The sequence below is a fragment of the Montipora foliosa genome, chromosome 9 (assembly GCF_036669935.1).
Source record: "Montipora foliosa isolate CH-2021 chromosome 9, ASM3666993v2, whole genome shotgun sequence".
In the NCBI taxonomy this organism is placed as follows: domain Eukaryota; kingdom Metazoa; phylum Cnidaria; class Anthozoa; order Scleractinia; family Acroporidae; genus Montipora; species Montipora foliosa.
The window spans coordinates 120577-137690 of record NC_090877.1 but is presented as its reverse complement, the minus strand read 5'-3'; the positions used below and the strand labels follow the sequence as shown (position 1 = coordinate 137690).

Sequence of the window (17114 nt, the reverse complement as noted above, 5' to 3'; positions counted from 1 at the left end):
ACAGAAACAGCCAGATAGTACATGTATGAAAAACTGAATCACGTAGGAGGGATTAACAAATATTTGACCATAAAAATTATTCAGCAGACGTGGCCGGCTTGGCGTTGATATCTCCAAAAAGGCTGGTGGTGTATGAGGCCACCTAAGCAGAAACAGCCACAAGTCAAAAAGGGACCTTGCCGAGTGCTGGAATATGTACTCACTAGATGCAGATCTAGAAGTCCTTTAAGGCCTTTTACTGACACCTTGAAAACAATATGAAACAGAGAGTTACTGTATTGATATGTACTATTTGATTGAGTAAAAGGGCTAGATCGGACACCTTTTTTCTTCTTTTCTTTAAATAAGCCCTCAGACCCCCAAAAATAGATGCCTGTAATCCTTGAGTGTGAAATAGTTATGCTATATTTTTTAAGTTCTCTGTGTGGTGTTGCTAGTCAAGCCTAACAATAAATACAGTCATTGTTATTTTTTAAGGTATGTTCCAGGGGCCATGCTCTTAATTATTTTATTTATGTTTCACACTGTGGAACAAAATGTGATCATATTGATCAGCCACAGGTTAGCTTATTTGTTGGGGCCAAACTGCACAAAGGCAAAGGAAACAATATGGGGTTTGGGAGAGGATGGGGAGTCTTAAAACGTAGCAGTAGTGATAGGCTACAAATTGCTTTTCTTCAGGGGAGGATAATTATTCTACAAGCAACTGGAATCATTGCTTTGTCCTCAGATGGTACAAAATATGAAGGAGTTGCCATGGAATAGTATGGCTTTTTTGCATAGTCATACCTAAGGGGGCAAGGACATGGTATTTACAATAACTTATCAGTTTTGCATTGTTTTGCTGTGATCCATTGTAAGTTTAGTCTATATATTACCTCGAGATCAAACATTGTTTGCCATGTTATGAAGTGTTCTTAGACATCTGTCCTTGTGTGGAATGTTTGTTTCCAGGCTTTAAAGTAATTAAGTAGTTGGTTTAAGTTGGTAACACGTTGATCTGTTATTGACTGCAGTGGACTGTTATCTTTGAAGACATTCCAAAGCATTTCACATTTTCATAAGTTCTTGTATCTTTTCTGTGCTGTTTTCATGCAAAGCCATGTCTTTGCAAACTTTTTCGGACAGAGTATTAACAGCAAGCTTTACTCGTATTTTATTTAAATTATCAAGATGGAATTACAAGCGCCCTGATTAAACCGTATTTGTTGTTTGTTGATTTTCCCAAGCGGGTGAGATCTTGCAAATAGTTTTAAAATATTGTTGGTAAAATTGACTGCGGCGGGGAATCCGATTCGTCGCGAGGGATTTTAAGTGAGCAAGTTTGAAGTTCTGAAACGCTGCTATATCCAAATATATCCACCTGGTTTTTTACTATGTTATGTAAAGCTATCGATCTTAAGGTAAAGTCTCTGCTTACGAGCCAGAAGGCTCATCAGGCCGGCGCTTATCTCCGATTTCTGTAGCATGAAGCGACTAGGAGTATTTATACTCCCCCCTGGATGGGATGCTAGTCCATTGCAGGGTTACCCCCAGCATTACGCCGGTACCCATTTATACACCTGGGTGGAGAGAGGCACCGTGAGAGTAAAGTGTCTTGCCCAAGAACACAACACAACGTCCCCGGCCAGGCCCCGAACCCAGACCACTCGATCTTAAACATATGTAAAATTTAGAGTGGAGTAATGTGGAGTACTCCTAAAAGAAGCAGCGGAACACGGCTTGGTCAGAATACCGGTCGTTTCGCCAGCGTATGAAGTCGGTTCGCCAACGTCCAAAAACACCTTTTTCTTTGAAAATAATTGTCAATTAGATAACTTGCAATTCACTTCATGAGAGGGATTGTTGATGTGAACCGCCATATTTGTTATTGAACCTTTCAATGCGCCCCAATCCCACCTCAAATTTTATTAGTTTTCTTTATTGATGTTTATTGCTGGTCATATTCTTTTGCAAACTTGGTGGCTCCTAAAGGAGCCGTTTTTTGGTTGTGATTTTTACTGACTTCTTCAGTTTCCACGAGTGGGGCCGTTGAGGTGTGAGCACGTTTTCAGCAACTGTGCGGCGGTCTTCTCTTTCCTTTCGTACTTCTCCCAGCTGTCGAATAGCCTCGCCTGTTTCGATACTGCTTCAGTTTTTCATCGGACACAAATGCTAGGATATTGATTAGTAGAAAGAGGTTTAGATAGTTTTACTAATACTTGGAAGCTGCATATGCATAACGTTTTCGAGTTCGATTCCTTACTATAATACTTGGAAACTGTTTTCCCAGTTCGATTCCGAATATTGTGTTGTCTTTATCTTTACTTTAATGCTCAATAGACTGCATAATGTTTTCTCAGTTTTATTAATTTATGACTAAACAGTGATTAATACCTTCTTGTAGTCTTTTTCTTTCTTGTTGGCCATCAGGACAAACACAAGTGGGACTTGCTTTGCATATTCCCTGGATCGGATGAGAGCATTCACCGTCAGTAGCTGCTTGAATGGGTGTCGCACAAGCTTGAAGGTTCCGTCCATGTACCAGGATTTAGCCTTGGCCAGGGTATTTAGCTGCTCCTGTCTGGCGAAGATCAGATGCCTTTCTGCTTAACTGTCAGGTCGGCTTGGAAGAAACCGGGAGGGAGACATTCCTCGACCAGTTCGAAGTCCAGATCTTTCGGTTGCTCGGGTCTGAGTTTCTGCCGGAGTCGGTTGGCAGCTCTAGCCACATGCGCAGGCTTAGGGAGGGCTGGACAAGGTGCAGCAGTCAGTTCATCTAACATGACCTAAAAAAAAGGAAGGAAAATTTGACTGTCTCGTCTATGAGATGCCTTTCATCAAGCAGCAATTCTAGTCTCAACACACAGATTCCTCGCAGACTGATTCCATTCACGGAAAGCTCTTTGTTTAAGAACATTCCATCACCTATTGTCGTTTTAGTATTGTGAGAAAACAAGCATACCAAAAGATGGCGGAATGTCAAAGGCATCCATCTCTTCCTCGATTCTGCTACTGTCCCCAATTGGATCAGTGATCTCACTGCAATATAGGCATCGCCAAACCACCTCTAATCCGGTCTTGACAGCATCTCTATACTGCTGTCTCGAAATTCCCGTGTTGCAACGTCAATGTTGTCATTTGTCGCAGCCATCGCAGAGGAGCACTTCCAGTCTCGCTGTTACTTCCTCATTGCAATAGATACAATAATAGCTTTCCATCTCTAGTGACTCTCGTAAACATATTTGATCAGCGAAAATACTTCGATAAGATGAGTGGGTTGAATTGAACAGAAAATCACAGCCCTTTTATACAGCAATGCCTGATTAAGCCGGATCAAAATCGCAGGAATTTGATTGGCAGGTATTGTTGGTGTTATCTGTTCTTTCTTGTAGTTACATATTATTAAAAGTTTAAACAATATGCTATTTAAGATGAAAAAGTTCTCACCTCCTTTGCAACATGCCGCACAAGTGAAGTTAATGAGCTCACGTTGTTTTTATCGCGTTTCTAATTCGTCCCGTAACAGAGAGAAAAGAGACCGGTAGAGAAGCAGGCTGTAGGGGGAACATTTAATAGTTGAGTGGGGGAAGGAAAACGTTTTGCCGCAAATATTTAATCAGTGTTTCAAACAATGCAAAAACCCTCTGCGAGAGTAGAACAAACACGTAGGCGAAATTTGCAGGAAACAAGTGAACGTTTCTAAGCGCGTAATCAAACAAACATATTTCAACTCGATGGCTCTTTAACTACGCAAATGTTTAATAAAAAGGTTTTACAGCCGGTTTATGTTCACAAATAAAGCCGTGGATGGCGTGGGAGACAGAGAGGGAGAGAGAGATTGGGGAGAGTGAAACGAACATTTTCAAGCCGAATCAAACAATTCATCTTGGATCAAAGGTCACATTATCTTCTTTTGGTGATTTGTAAATAAAATTCAGATCTATTTCAGAAAGTATTTTGGACGTTGGCGAACTGACATATAAGCGTTGGCGAACTGACATTATTAGACGTTGGCAAATAGACTTCATACGTTGGCGAACAGGTCGTTGGTGAGCTGACACGTTGGCGAAACGACCGGTTACCCTTGGTCACGGTAAGCGGGACATACCTGCATTCGACACTGTCTTACTTCAGTCAAATTTAAGCAGCTTCCGACGAAAATACTTGACAGAGAAAATAGTATTGAGTTTTGGGTCAAAAATATCAAAAAGGCCTTTAAATAATACACTAATGGTGGCCCAAAAATAAAGAAAGAAAACTTGATTTCTGGTTCGTCAAGAGGATATTTTTGGCAGCCATTGCACCGGAAACGTGGAAGGAGCGCTCGTGCCAGTCCTTCTCCGCTTCGCACATTGGACCAAGAGCGGAATGCCCGTTTCACCGCCCTATGGACGCCCTATGTATAAGCGCCATGCTGCTGACTGCTGACCAAAACGAAAAGGATGCACTAGTTCCCGATCCTGTCTCTCACGTGTTATCCAAGATGGCGGAGGATGACAATCTTTCTACGGAGCAAGATTCGAAAGATACTGGAGTTCATTGAAAGGATTAAGTGCTGACTTGGAGTGTGTAATTTTCGAGAGTAATGCATCATGTTCCTTTTGGAATAAGGCCGATTATGAGACTCAGAGAGCATCAAACAAGGTAATCCGTTGATTGGTTTTTCTCACAACCTATTGAATACATCGGAATAAAAGCTTTCTTTTTCATTTCTCCATGTACAGAGTGCTTTTATGTTCAAAGTTTGGAGCCTTTAAAGGACATTGCGTAAGCTAAGTAAATGTATTAACTCGAAAGATATCACATTCACATTCATAAGCTATTTCAGAGAGCTATGTGACCTTTAAATGGTATTGCAATAGTAATGGCATGTGCTTTACACAGACGCAACTATGTAATGTAGCAAGTTACATAGTTATTACATAGCAAGTAAGGAGCAGTAAATAGCCTTTATATAGCTCAACATAGTTATATGATAAACTTTACATAGCGTTTACATATGTCTGGTTCTACCATGGAATTTTCTTACTTCTTAAATTTTATACATAATACGAAACTGCATGCTAAACATTTCTTTAAGTTTTTATCTGAAAAGAGTTGAATTTATAGAATACAAACTGTAATAAACTAAAAATTTGTTTCATTTGAGAAATGTTAAAATTGTTAACAAGCTGTAGACTATTGCTAGTTTATTTCCAGTTTCCTGCAAGAAATGAAGACTGGAAGAAACTGTCATTTTCTGGCAGCACCTGATAGATGTATCAAATTCAAGCTATTTCCAGCTTTTGAAAGAACCCAAAACTTGCAAAAACTGGACAACAATTTCTGGAATAAAAGCTGGAATTTGACTCTGGAATAAAGCTGTCACATTTTAGAAATTTCCAGAAATTTCCAGAACTTAACAGAAAGCTTGAAATTCATTTTGCAAGGGGTCGGTGCGAAATTCGACCATCAAAAAGCATCTTGGTACATGGCTTTCTCAAACGAGACTATAATCACCGGAATAAGCAATGTTTCCGCTGCAATTAAATTCAATAAAATTTTTGGGTAAATGAAACAGAGGTTTTTTGAGGCCCAATTTCAACATGCTGTTTGTCAACAAAAGTCGACCTTTGACCACCAAAGCAGAGGCAAGGTATATTGAAACCACACACGCTAATCTCGATTTATTCACTAAACAATTCGAGATTCTAGGTTTACTGACACAATACAACGTGAATTGACTGGAACTACTGTAGGTCAAGGGGAACGTGTCATTGAAATTTAACTGTCTTGGTTTAAGAGTGACATATCCGGTAATTATAATAACTGACCTAAAAATTTGCATACCAGCAAGATTCATTCCATTCCATATTTTTGCGCAAACAAGTTTCCTTAATTCTCTTTGTGAACATACCTGCAAAACAAACAAAGAAAGGTATCCCCCTTTATGTAAGCATACGCTTCTTGGATTTTCCTCGAAGCCCTCAAACAATTATTGAACCAGTCGAACGCTTCATGACTTTCGTGAGTTGTGCCGTGATTGTGTTATCAGAGCTGTCACACAAGAGATAAGGACAAAGCACTCAGACCATTATGACTGCATGCGGTTCTATTCTGAGTTTGTTAGGGGAATTTGTGGCCCAAGTTCTGACAATCCAGCAAACGTTCAATGCGTAATAATAGCAAAATGTGATAAGGACATCAAGGCACACATGAGAAGTTATAAAGTGTTGGATTCTTCTCTGGATACAGAGGCTGGGCTTTTGTTCGCACGTGCGCGTGAGCTTTAAATTAAATCACTTAAATTTGATTGAGCAGAAAATCTCTTTGTGAAATCTACCTATTACAGACTTAATGTCAAAACCCGGCCACAAGAAATGGACCCTAAAAACACTGCTGCCACAGTGCCGCCGCAGTCGTGTTGTTGGATATACCTCATTCGTTAATCCATGAGGTAAGCACTGCGGCACTAGCCACTCTACTCAGCTCAATTTAACCGTAAGTCGACTAAGGCACTGCAGCACCAGCCATTCTACTGAATTCACTCTATCTGACACAAACTGCGCAAAAACCACTTTCGTTCAGTTCGGTACTGCGGCTAGCGTCGCGAACGTAAATGCTCCTTTGTGGACGAGTATTCAGCAATCGCTCCAATTGCGAAAATCGAGTAAGCAAGATATGTAAGACCATGTAATCATGTATCGTTGTACGAGACTGCGAGCACTCACTTTTCCAGTTGTCCCCGAAGCGAGTACATTGATCAGTGCAGCCAGATTGTATCACTGCCCGTGAAACTAACGGTTATTATTTTCTTATTAATTGCTTTTAAAAGGTGTTTTTTAAATAGATGATATAATTTTTGGGTACGACGATATGCCCACGGCATTGTGATCGATTTGAAATCCGATTGAGATGTAATAAGAAAAATTACGCCTGCCCACATGAATGGGCATCACACATGGCAGTGAAAGGGGAGCGCGAATTAACCTTTGCTCAGTTTTAAAAGCTTGACTTGCGCTTGACTTGCTGTTCTAGCGAAATTTCAACTATTTATAACCGAAGTTGTAGCACAGTGGCGAAGTTACCATGAAAACAAGATAGCCACTGAAAAACACGCTATATTTTATCTTTAAACGCGAATATCTCAAAAACGAACTGGGTGACTCCCATTTTTTATTGCTGGAGAGTAATTGGCATGCTAAGACAAAACTCATTACAAAGTTTAAAAAAATTCTTTGCAGCAGATTCATAGCCACCTTGACAATTGGAAAATTTTAATGTGGTTCTGAATCTGCTCCAGATTTTTTTTTAACTTTGCACAGAGTTTCATCTTAGCCTGCTAATCGCTTTTCAGCAATAAAAAATGGGGGACACTTTAGTTCGTTTTTGAGATACGAAGTGCTTTAACACAAAATATAGGGCGCTTTTAGATGGTTCTTCTGTTGCCATGGTAATTTATTACGTCACAGTAACATGTGCATCTTGTTTAACGATTATCGGCAGGGTTTCATGTGGTACCATAACATTGCCGTTAAGTGAAACAGCGTTATAGAGTTGGTCCGTCTAATGAGACATTCCCTCAAAAATGGTTGAAGCTGGTTTGAGCCACCTTGACACGGACACGCTAGTTTCTGGATAGGTTATACATCAGTGTTTTCGACACATACAACGGAATTAGCATGCTTGTGGTCAATATAATACTCTAAAACCCGCAAACCACCACACCGTGTATGTCTTGTAGGTTGGAAAGGATTTCTTGTTCGTTAAAGTTCAGAGAGAGAGAGCGAAATTTATTCTTAATCTAGGTGCAAGTTTCATTCAGAAAATGTGATTAAAATATTTTTTCAAGAAAAAACAAAAAATTGCACAAGGTGGCTGTACGGCTGTGAGGGTGCATGTATTTCTTATTTTACTTATTATATTTATTACTATGATATTTATGTAATAATATTATATAAATTATACATAATACTAGTATAAAATTATATACTATAATAAAGTTTCTATATAACGCCTGCTCTTATTGGTTTAAACACTGTGCTTTATGAGAGTACAAAGCACGGAACAAACGAAAGCTCACGCCATCATCCGCAGAAATGGCAGATAAATTTCCGAATTTTTCCTTGGGTATTATTGAACAGTTTGTTTTCCAATTGTCATTTCAGAAACGTGCAGGTTTTCATGGGCAACAATTCGGCCGGTTTTCACTGAACATAATTATTTAGATCCTCTTTTTTGCTGTTTTTTACGGACTGAAACATAGGGGCACTTGTTTTTCCTGAATAAGTCCGGCCGGGTGAATGAATCAGTTGGAAGGCTCTCTGGGTATAAATCGGCGTCTCAGTTACCGTGACTAACTGTACGAAATCAGTCAACTGATTCACTTTAGTAGGGAACGAGAGCAACAAGGTGAAAAAGAAATTTCTGTTAATAAGGTTTATAGAACAATGCTCTCAGCAAATCGGACAAGCCGGCAATGGACACCTTTTCATTTCTCTGCCCTCGAGTTAGAAGATCCAACTGAATCAGCCAGTTACCATTAATTTACAACTGAATCAGTTATTGACATGAATAGCGCCAGATAATAGCGGAAGACCATCCCTACGATTTTCCTCGCACTCGCAGTAACTTTTGCTGTTCTCCGGGTCAACTGAATAAGTCGGGTTGTGTGACTGTTCCCCGCTAAAGCAAGGCTTCCAAGGCAAATGATTATTTACAGAATGTAAAAAAAATTTGACTAAGACATGCCAAGAAAAGCAGTCGATGTTTCTTATTACAAAGGTTCTAAGGGGCGTGCAATTCATCGCAAGAGCTCGTACATTAAGGGCTTAATAAGTGTTTGTTTGATTGGGATCAAATCCAGATCTGCCTGCAAATGCCAAAATTCATCCACAACGGGCGAAGTAAGTACATGTAATTGCTGTTTTTTCTTTAATTATCCGTGCGCGTGTGTAAAAATTATAAGTAATGCGGCTTTCTCAAAAAATAGCATGCCTTGACTGCGTTTTGGCTGGTAAGGAACAAGTCCGTATTGCAAGTCATTTTTGCTCCCATAAATTAAACAGTGATTTAGCAGTCGGTATGAAAATTGTCTGCTTGAAGGTCACAAACAGTTTCAATATTGACGGTGAGTCAAAGATTGCTTTATGTTCATAAAGAAATTAAAGAATAAATAATGTGTAAAAAAATTGGCACGAACACAGGGCTCTCCCTAGTTTTCAGCACAACTGGTTGGAGCCTTTTCAAATCGGTAAAGCATTTAGTTAATGTTGGACGTTCTGCAACGGATAAGCGACTTCTGAGCGTTTGCAGGCGGTAATAAGTGCTTTACAAGCAGTAGATTTTACCGGTTACCGCCTAATAAGGAGAACCCTGGAACGTGGTTGCTTTTCATTGGCTCGGACAAAACTGCTTCAGTTGTGGTTTGATTTGAGCCAGACAACTTGTTGTCATCACAAGAATTACGATTGGTGGAGAGGGTATGAAACAGTCAACTGATTCAGTACTGATAAGCCACCACTTGATATTTGATTCCTATTGGTTAAAACTGTACTGAATCAAACATTCCAGTTTGAAATTTGGATTCCAGTTTGGATTTAGCTGGTGTTAAGGGTTAATCCGTGCTCCCCTTTCACTGCCATGTGTGATGCCCATTCATGTGGGCAGGCACAATTTTTGTTATTACCTCTCCAAATCGGATCGAGATGCCGTGGGCAAATCGCTGTACCCAAATCTTAAACCTGATTCGATAGGCAATGGGAAGCCAATAAAGTTGGTAGAGAGCTAGTATAGTAAATGGTTAGAACCCAAATGAAAACGAACAGCATACTTAACCCTTTCAGCCCCGTGGGGTTCCCCATTGACGAGTAAAATTGTCTGGCGTTAAACAGAGTAAAATCTATAAGTGGCACTATTGGGAGTGAAAGGGTTATTAAGACTCCATTGGTAGTACGGTGTCTAAGTGGCTACCCACATGTACGCATTGCGTACCTACTTTTTTAAACAACGCCGAGAAATACGAAAACACAATAGTTTCAATGTCCGGACTACAGGATGCTAAACTGGCACAGCAAGATTAATTGAGCAGTGAGAGGGAATAACTATTTTAAGCCAATTTTCGAAATGCCTTTCTTCATCAGGGTTTCCCAACCAATGATTTTGGCGTATGGAGAAAGAGAGGGAAAGGCATAATTTGAATAACCGGATTATGCATCTCTAGTATAAAAATGGCCAATTCTGTATTGACTGGCAGCCTTTCTCAATGGAAACGTGTGAGCAGTTCAATTAGCTCATTCAAAGTCCCTGGATCAAAATGCATGGAGTAACCAGGTATCCAGACAAAAAAAATTGTGACGAAAAAACAAGCAATTCCGACATTGGATAGATTTAGACATGAAATAAAAAATTATGAGTTTGACGTCAATTTCAGAAAATTAAATATTACACTCTTGATGGCATCCCCTCCTGTTAGGAACTTTTAATTAGCTTTCGATAAGAAAGATGAAATGAGATGCCATCGCTTTTCTATAGGCTGTTTTTCCCTCGTTTACATAATAGAATTTCTATTTTTAATGTTCGGTGATTATTATTGTATAAAACGCTCTTAGTCTGTTAAATGCCCAAGTATTTATTCTGTAACAACTGTCTCCATTAGCCGAAATCATTCCTTGGGAAACCCTGATGAACAAAGGCATATGTCTTTCAAAATACTACCTTAAGATAGTTATTCCTTCACTGTTCAATTAACCTTGCTGTGCCGGTTTAGCATCCTGTACTCAGAGCATTGAACCTATTGTCTTTTCGTTCATTTATCTTCTAGGTACACCCCAGATTTCTGAGAAAAACTTCCTGGTTTTAATTATCAGCAATGGTGGATAAAAAGTTGGACCTTTTGGAGCAGCATATGCAAGAGCTTAGCGTTGCAAGAAAGGAGGGAGACAGACAAGGCAAGGGTTTGGCTTATTTCAATCTTGGTAGATACTATCAGGGCACAGCTGACTTTAATCAGGCCATAACAAATTACAGAGAAGCATTAGCCATTTTTAAGGAAGTGGGTTTCAGGGCCGGAGAAGAAGCGGCCTATGGAAATCTTGGCAACGCTTATGACAGTCTTGGTAATTTCAAGCAAGCCCTAGAGTATCACCATCAACATCTTAGTATTGCAAAAGAGGTAGGGGACAGGGCCGGAGAAGGAAGAGCCTATGGAAATCTCGGCAACGCTTATGACAGTCTTGGTAATTTCAAGCAAGCCATAGAGTATCACCATCAAGATCTTAGCATTGCAAAAGAGGTAGGGGACAGGGCCGGAGAAGGAGGGGCCTATGGAAATCTCGGCAACGCTTATCAAAGTCTTGGTAATTTCAAGCAAGCCATAGAGTATCACCATCAACGTCTTAGTATTGCAAAAGAGGTAGGGGACAGGGCCGGAGAAGAAAGAACATATGGAAATCTCGGCAACGCTTATAACAGTCTTGGTAATTTCAAGCAAGCCATAGAGTATCACCATCAACTTCTTAGTATTGCAAAAGAGGTAGGGGACAGGGCCGGAGAAGGAGGGGCCTATGGAAATCTCGGCAACGCTTATCAAAGTCTTGGTAATTTCAAGCAAGCCATAGAGTATCACCATCAAGATCTTAGTATTGCGAAAGAGGTAGGGAACAGGGCCGGAGAAGGAGAGGCCTATGGAAATCTCGGCAACGCTCATCGAAGTCTTGGTAATTTCAAGCAAGCCATAGAGTATCACCATCAACATCTTAGTATTGTAAAAGAGGTAGGGGACAGGGCCACAGAAGGAGCGGCCTATGGAAATCTCGGCAACGCTTATCAAAGTCTTGGTAATTTCAAGCAAGCCATAGAGTATCACCATCAACGTCTTAGTATTGCAAAAGAGGTAGGGGACAGGGCCGGAGAAGGAGCGGCCTATGGAAATCTCGGCAACGCTTATCAAAGTCTTGGTAATTTCAAGCAAGCCATAGAGTACCACTATCAAGATCTTAGTATTTGCCAGGAAACAGAGGACCCAATAGGGCTGGCAATCGCATGTTATCGTATTGGTCATGTTCATGAATTTTTTGGCTCCTTGAGCAAAGCTCTTAATTACTGTCGTCTAAGCATTTATTATTTTGATGAAGTTAGGCGTCTTCTTCAGTCAAAGGATGCATGGAAAATAAGCTTTCGTGACACAAAGGGGTTTGCGTACACCGCTCTGTGGACAGCACTCTTGAAGAATGGAGAGGTTGATGAAGCTTTGTATGCTGCTGAGCAAGGACGAGCACAGGCTTTGGCAGACATTTTAAAGATGCAATACAGCGTTGATGAGAAACCTATGGTGAAGGTAACTATCTCTTTGGTTATGGAAGATCTACCTTCACAAACTGTTTTCACAGCACTTGAAGGGAACACGATCAGCTTCTGGTTGCTAAGAGATGATATCAGGATAAATTTTAGACAAAAGAAAATCGAAAATGGAACTGCCAAGTCTCTGATGAAAAGTACGCTAAAACAGATCAATGCAGGGGTTGTTTTGCGATGCGAGAATCGTTCACTTGAAAGACAAGGCAGCGACTTCTCGAGCAGTAGGGAAAGTGTTGAAGAAACTTTTCAGTCTTCGAGCTTCTCTGTGCACTCTTTGCAGCCCTTGTATGATGTCTTAATCAGTCCTATAGCAGACTTGATCCAGGGCGATGACTTAGTGTTTGTTCCTGATGGACACTTTTGCCTGGCTCCTTTTTCTGCAATGAGTGACTCTGTCAGGATCCGTGTAATTCCCTCGCTGACTGCTTTAAAATTGATCACTATGGCACCTGATAACTTCCAAAGTAAGAATGAAGTGCTGCTTGTAGGCGATCCGTGCTTGAGCGAAGTCACTTACGGCACTGGTGAACCCATGTATGGACAGCTGCCGTGTGCGAAAAAAGAGGTGGATATAATTGGAGAACTTCTGCAGACCCTGCCTCTTACAGGAAAAAATGCAACCAAAGCTGAGGTGCTGAGAAGAATGAAGTCAGTTACCTTAATCCATATTGCTGCACATGGGGATGACAGATCTGGAGAAATTGCTTTGGCCCCAAATCCCGAACGCAAATCCAAGATCCCCGAAGAGGAAGATTACATGTTATCATTGAGCGATGTTCAAGCAGTTCACCTTCAGGCAAGACTGGTTGTGCTTAGTTGCTGTCATAGTGGCCGGGGAGAGGTAAAATCTGAGGGTATTGTGGGAATAGCCAGGGCTTTCCTGTGTGCTGGTGCCCGGTCTGTACTGGTGTCACTCTGGGCAATCGACGACGAGGCGACCTTCTTGTTCATGAAGAGTTTTTACCAACACTTGGCAGATAGAAAAAGTGCAAGTACAGCTCTTCACCATGCTATGAAATCTCTTCAGGAGACAAAGAATTATTCGGCCATAAAATACTGGGCGCCATTTGTGCTAATCGGCGATGATGTCACCTTTGAGTTTGGGCAGCTCGAACACAAAAAGAATGGTAAGTGCTATTTAAATATAACTTTAATGACTGAATCGCTGTACTTTGTACATGTTTTTAACCAGGAAGTTGTCGAAAGGAGCAGGTACGTTCTTTGCAAAGAAATGGCTTTAAAATCGGTTGCCAGAGTGGATATTTTTACTGGAACTGCTTTGGCTAATACCTAAATTAAATATTGTCTGCATTCACCGAGTCAGCTACTTCAGCTTCCTGCAGATAGCTAGCTGTTTGAGCCCGTGTTATGATGGAGTGACTGTGACACTGATCGGTGATTGTCGATTGCTTATGTCAAGTGAAGTAACAGTGAATAGGAATTGTTGCTATTAACTCTAGCACAAACAGTTAAATGAATGAATTAAGATAATTGTTATATTATTTACTTGTCAATCAGAACGAAATTCGTTATTTGCATTTAATCCACTACTTGTTTCTTTCTTCCTTGTTTTTCTTTTTCAGAAACGATGTCCAAAACGTGAAAAACTTACTTGGACTGCGATACGTCGATATGTTATTTTCCTTTCTTCGATTATATGAGTTATTGAAAACAATTCAAACATTGATACCTCAGTAGCTGTCAGACACAAGACATCATGCCAATTATAGTTAAAGTACCATGAGATTTCAGTAGTATTAAGATACTGTTCAAGTCCGTGCCATTTGTGCCTTGTTTTGTAAGCATCTGTTCCAGGTTTAGCTAATCACTTGATAGAAATCAAGGGTTTGTTTCCATAACTGAGGATCTAGCCGTCTTGTTATTTTGGCCCTTGAAAATAACTCCAAGCTTTTGCGGTTTGTTCCTCAGGTGACATGTATACTCTTAAGCTTGCTATACCAACTTTCCATTTACAATATCATTAAGTGACAGTCTCGGGGAATGTGTATTTTCTGTGTTTCTGTAAGGTTGGTCAAAGCTAAATAAGCAAATTAATTGTTTCGGGAGGTAAATGTCTATAAGCTAAAAAACAACCTACGGAAGTATAAATGTTTGGAAATTACAAAAATTTTAATGTAGCGTTCACATTTAAATGAGACGGAAATTCCTGGAACAAAACGCTTTATTCCTAAAGGGTTTGAATCAGGCACAACATTGAGTTATCCAATTTGTTTATTGTTTATTTTCCCGCAAAACGTGGTTCAAAAACAGACACTTTTCTGACGTTGATGAGGACTAGGACAATATGGGTAAATCTAACTCTTAGGTGATGGACTCTTGCTAGGGCCTGGAACCAAAAAAATGGAAAGTTCTTTACTTTAAAGTTGTACATGTTGATTTTGTGATATTTTGTCACAGAGGGACTGGACCGATGCAAAATAATTCAATGAAATGGGCGATTTCTTAAAACTTCTAGAAGGTAAAAGGGTGTGTGGGGTAAAAGTTGCCTGATCTCTCAATTAATTGTGTGCATTTTAAACTCCTGGGGAGGTGGGACTTTGCCCATGCATATGCTTGTGGACATTTTTTGAATTTTAAAAATGGTAGGACTACCCGAGTCACGTCATTTCATACCACTTCGCACCATTGCAAACGTTGGTCAGTAACTCTTGAGTTGACAAAGGTATTAAAAGGGAAGCATTCCATCCTTTCTCCATGTTAAAACTGAGGGCACGATGGGCACCCACCTCCTAAACTGTGCACCCCAAATCGAGAGTAAGGTCTAAGGTCTACTTCTCCACTACCATTGTCACGTCGACCACGGCTGAACGTGCAAACAGAGATTTAATCCGAGCTAAAGTCTTTGTCTAGCTCTCCTCCACTTATGCAAATTTGGAGTATTCTGTACCTGCTATGAACGGTCATCACTTCTTTCCATCCCTCAAACTGACATTTCCCTTTTTATTCAACTTATACGACGTACAGTGTACTTTAGACTTCAAATTTACTTCAACGAAACAAAGATTTTAAACAAGCTGAGAAGATTCAAAATAGGCGAGGCAAAGAGTTGAACCCGGATCGATGGCTTCACCTTGCAGTTTCCGATATCCTCTAGACCAACGAGACAAGCTCCCGGAAAGTCGAAATTTTTAGAGTATTGACATAATAGTACCTAGCAAAACAATTGAAAGTTAAGCTTCTTCAACGGGGTTTTTAGACCTAAATACTGTAGATCAGTGCAGCATAGCTTAGAAACGCTATTTCTTGTTGAACTAAAGCTGTCATTCTGCTTGTTTTCATTGTTTTTAGAGCGGTAAGCTTGTCAATATTAACATAGCATAATGTGTCGTGTAATTGTTACGAAATGTCCAATGTCAGTTTTAGGGATGGAAAGTAGTGTTGGCCGTTATGAACTCGCATGTTCATTTCCAACTCCTTGATAATGGCGTCATGAGGTCGCCGAAACATCGGAAGTTTAGCTTTTTATCGCTAGTTTTTACATGTCCGTATTTCACTGTTTTCATCCTTATTTGGTAATTTAACATTTATGTTTCCTGATTTCTTTTTAGGGGATTTAACAATCATGTAATTAGTTTTCTTAATATTTATAGAGAGCTTGTTTAGATCGCACCATTCTTTAATTTTAGCCAGCTCTCTGTTATTTAGTTTTTCAAGATGTCGAATAGGTGATGAAACAAAGACATTAGTGTCATCAGCAAAAATCCTGAAGTTCAGTTTATCAGAGCAGTAGAAATGTTGTTTATATCAAGTAAGAATAAAAGAGGACCAAGGGAACTACCCTGTGGTAAATCACATTTCATTGTTTGTTTGTTTTTGCCATTTGGCCAAAAATCGCGATTTTCAACACTTTTGGAAAAATCGTTATTTCCCTTCTAATAGGTCTTATTTAAAGTGGTTTTTTTATAGCACAAATCTATGATAGTTAAGCTTTCCATCATTAAAAATTAGGCTATAAGGTGACTTGTGTTTCCTAGTTTATTGGCCTTGTGAAGTTTGCCCAAAAATGATTGGACGATAGCTCTATCCCGATTGGGCTGGCAAACTGGAAAATGGTGCTTCAAAAATGGCAAAGAAGTGCTTAAATAATGCTCGACTTTTGAAAAAGGTGCTCGAAAGTTACTGATTTTCATCGGTATGCCTATTTTTTTAAAAAAAAAGAATTGCCCTTTCGTTAAGTTGTTTATAAATGTTCAGAGAACTAAAACATTAATGTCTTTTGAGCAAAAAAAAATTCCTCAGTGAAATATACTTTAAAGCCTGCGATGATTTCAAATTGCTTTACTTCAAAAGCAACATTTCAACCATGTAACTTTTCGGGTGTTTAATTTAAATTAGAGGGTGTTCAAGGTTTCGTACGCGCCTTTGTACATGTGCTATACGAATACGTGAGAAAATCCTGCAATCTTAATACAGATTGGAACTGTTCGATAGTGACTTAAGTTTCTTTTGCGATAAATCTTAAACACGGCTGACTCTTTGCCATGAGTCTTAAACGCCTATTGTCTCCTGTAGACCAACGCCTTCATTCTGCTCGACACCCAGGGCTTATCTAAGGAGCAAACGTTGACCTTCTGAGTGGGCATAGGGGTATCGATCGCTTTGATCAGAGTGTTGTATAATGCCTCAGTTTTATCCTTCGCAGTTGGCAGGCTCCCAGCTAAAGTTTGTTAACCATCGCCCAAGTGCACATAGGCTACTCTGACAAAACAACAAAACAATAGAGTCGCAAGTTTATACGTACAAGGAAGGGTTACGTTTTTGCAAAAGTTGGCCGT

General features: G+C 39.9%; 1 protein-coding gene across 6 annotated transcripts in view; it reads left to right on the top strand.

Annotated features, from left to right (window-relative positions):
* The window catches only part of LOC137970734 (tetratricopeptide repeat protein 28-like), a 101307-nt gene extending 87267 nt beyond the window's left edge, over positions 1-14040 (top strand). For 4 of the 6 annotated variants that reach the window (XM_068817283.1, XM_068817285.1, XM_068817284.1 and 1 more), the window contains 2 exons: positions 10784-13445; positions 13902-14040. In XM_068817283.1, the coding sequence (XP_068673384.1) occupies positions 10832-13445; positions 13902-13921 (2634 nt within the window). In that variant the 5' untranslated portion in view covers positions 10784-10831 and the 3' untranslated portion in view covers positions 13922-14040. Of the gene's footprint in view, positions 1-753; positions 809-8643; positions 8868-10783; positions 13446-13901 lie in introns of those variants that run through there. The other 2 variants (XM_068817281.1, XM_068817286.1) reach the window with 2 other exon arrangements.
* Positions 14041-17114: the final 3074 nt, after the last annotated feature.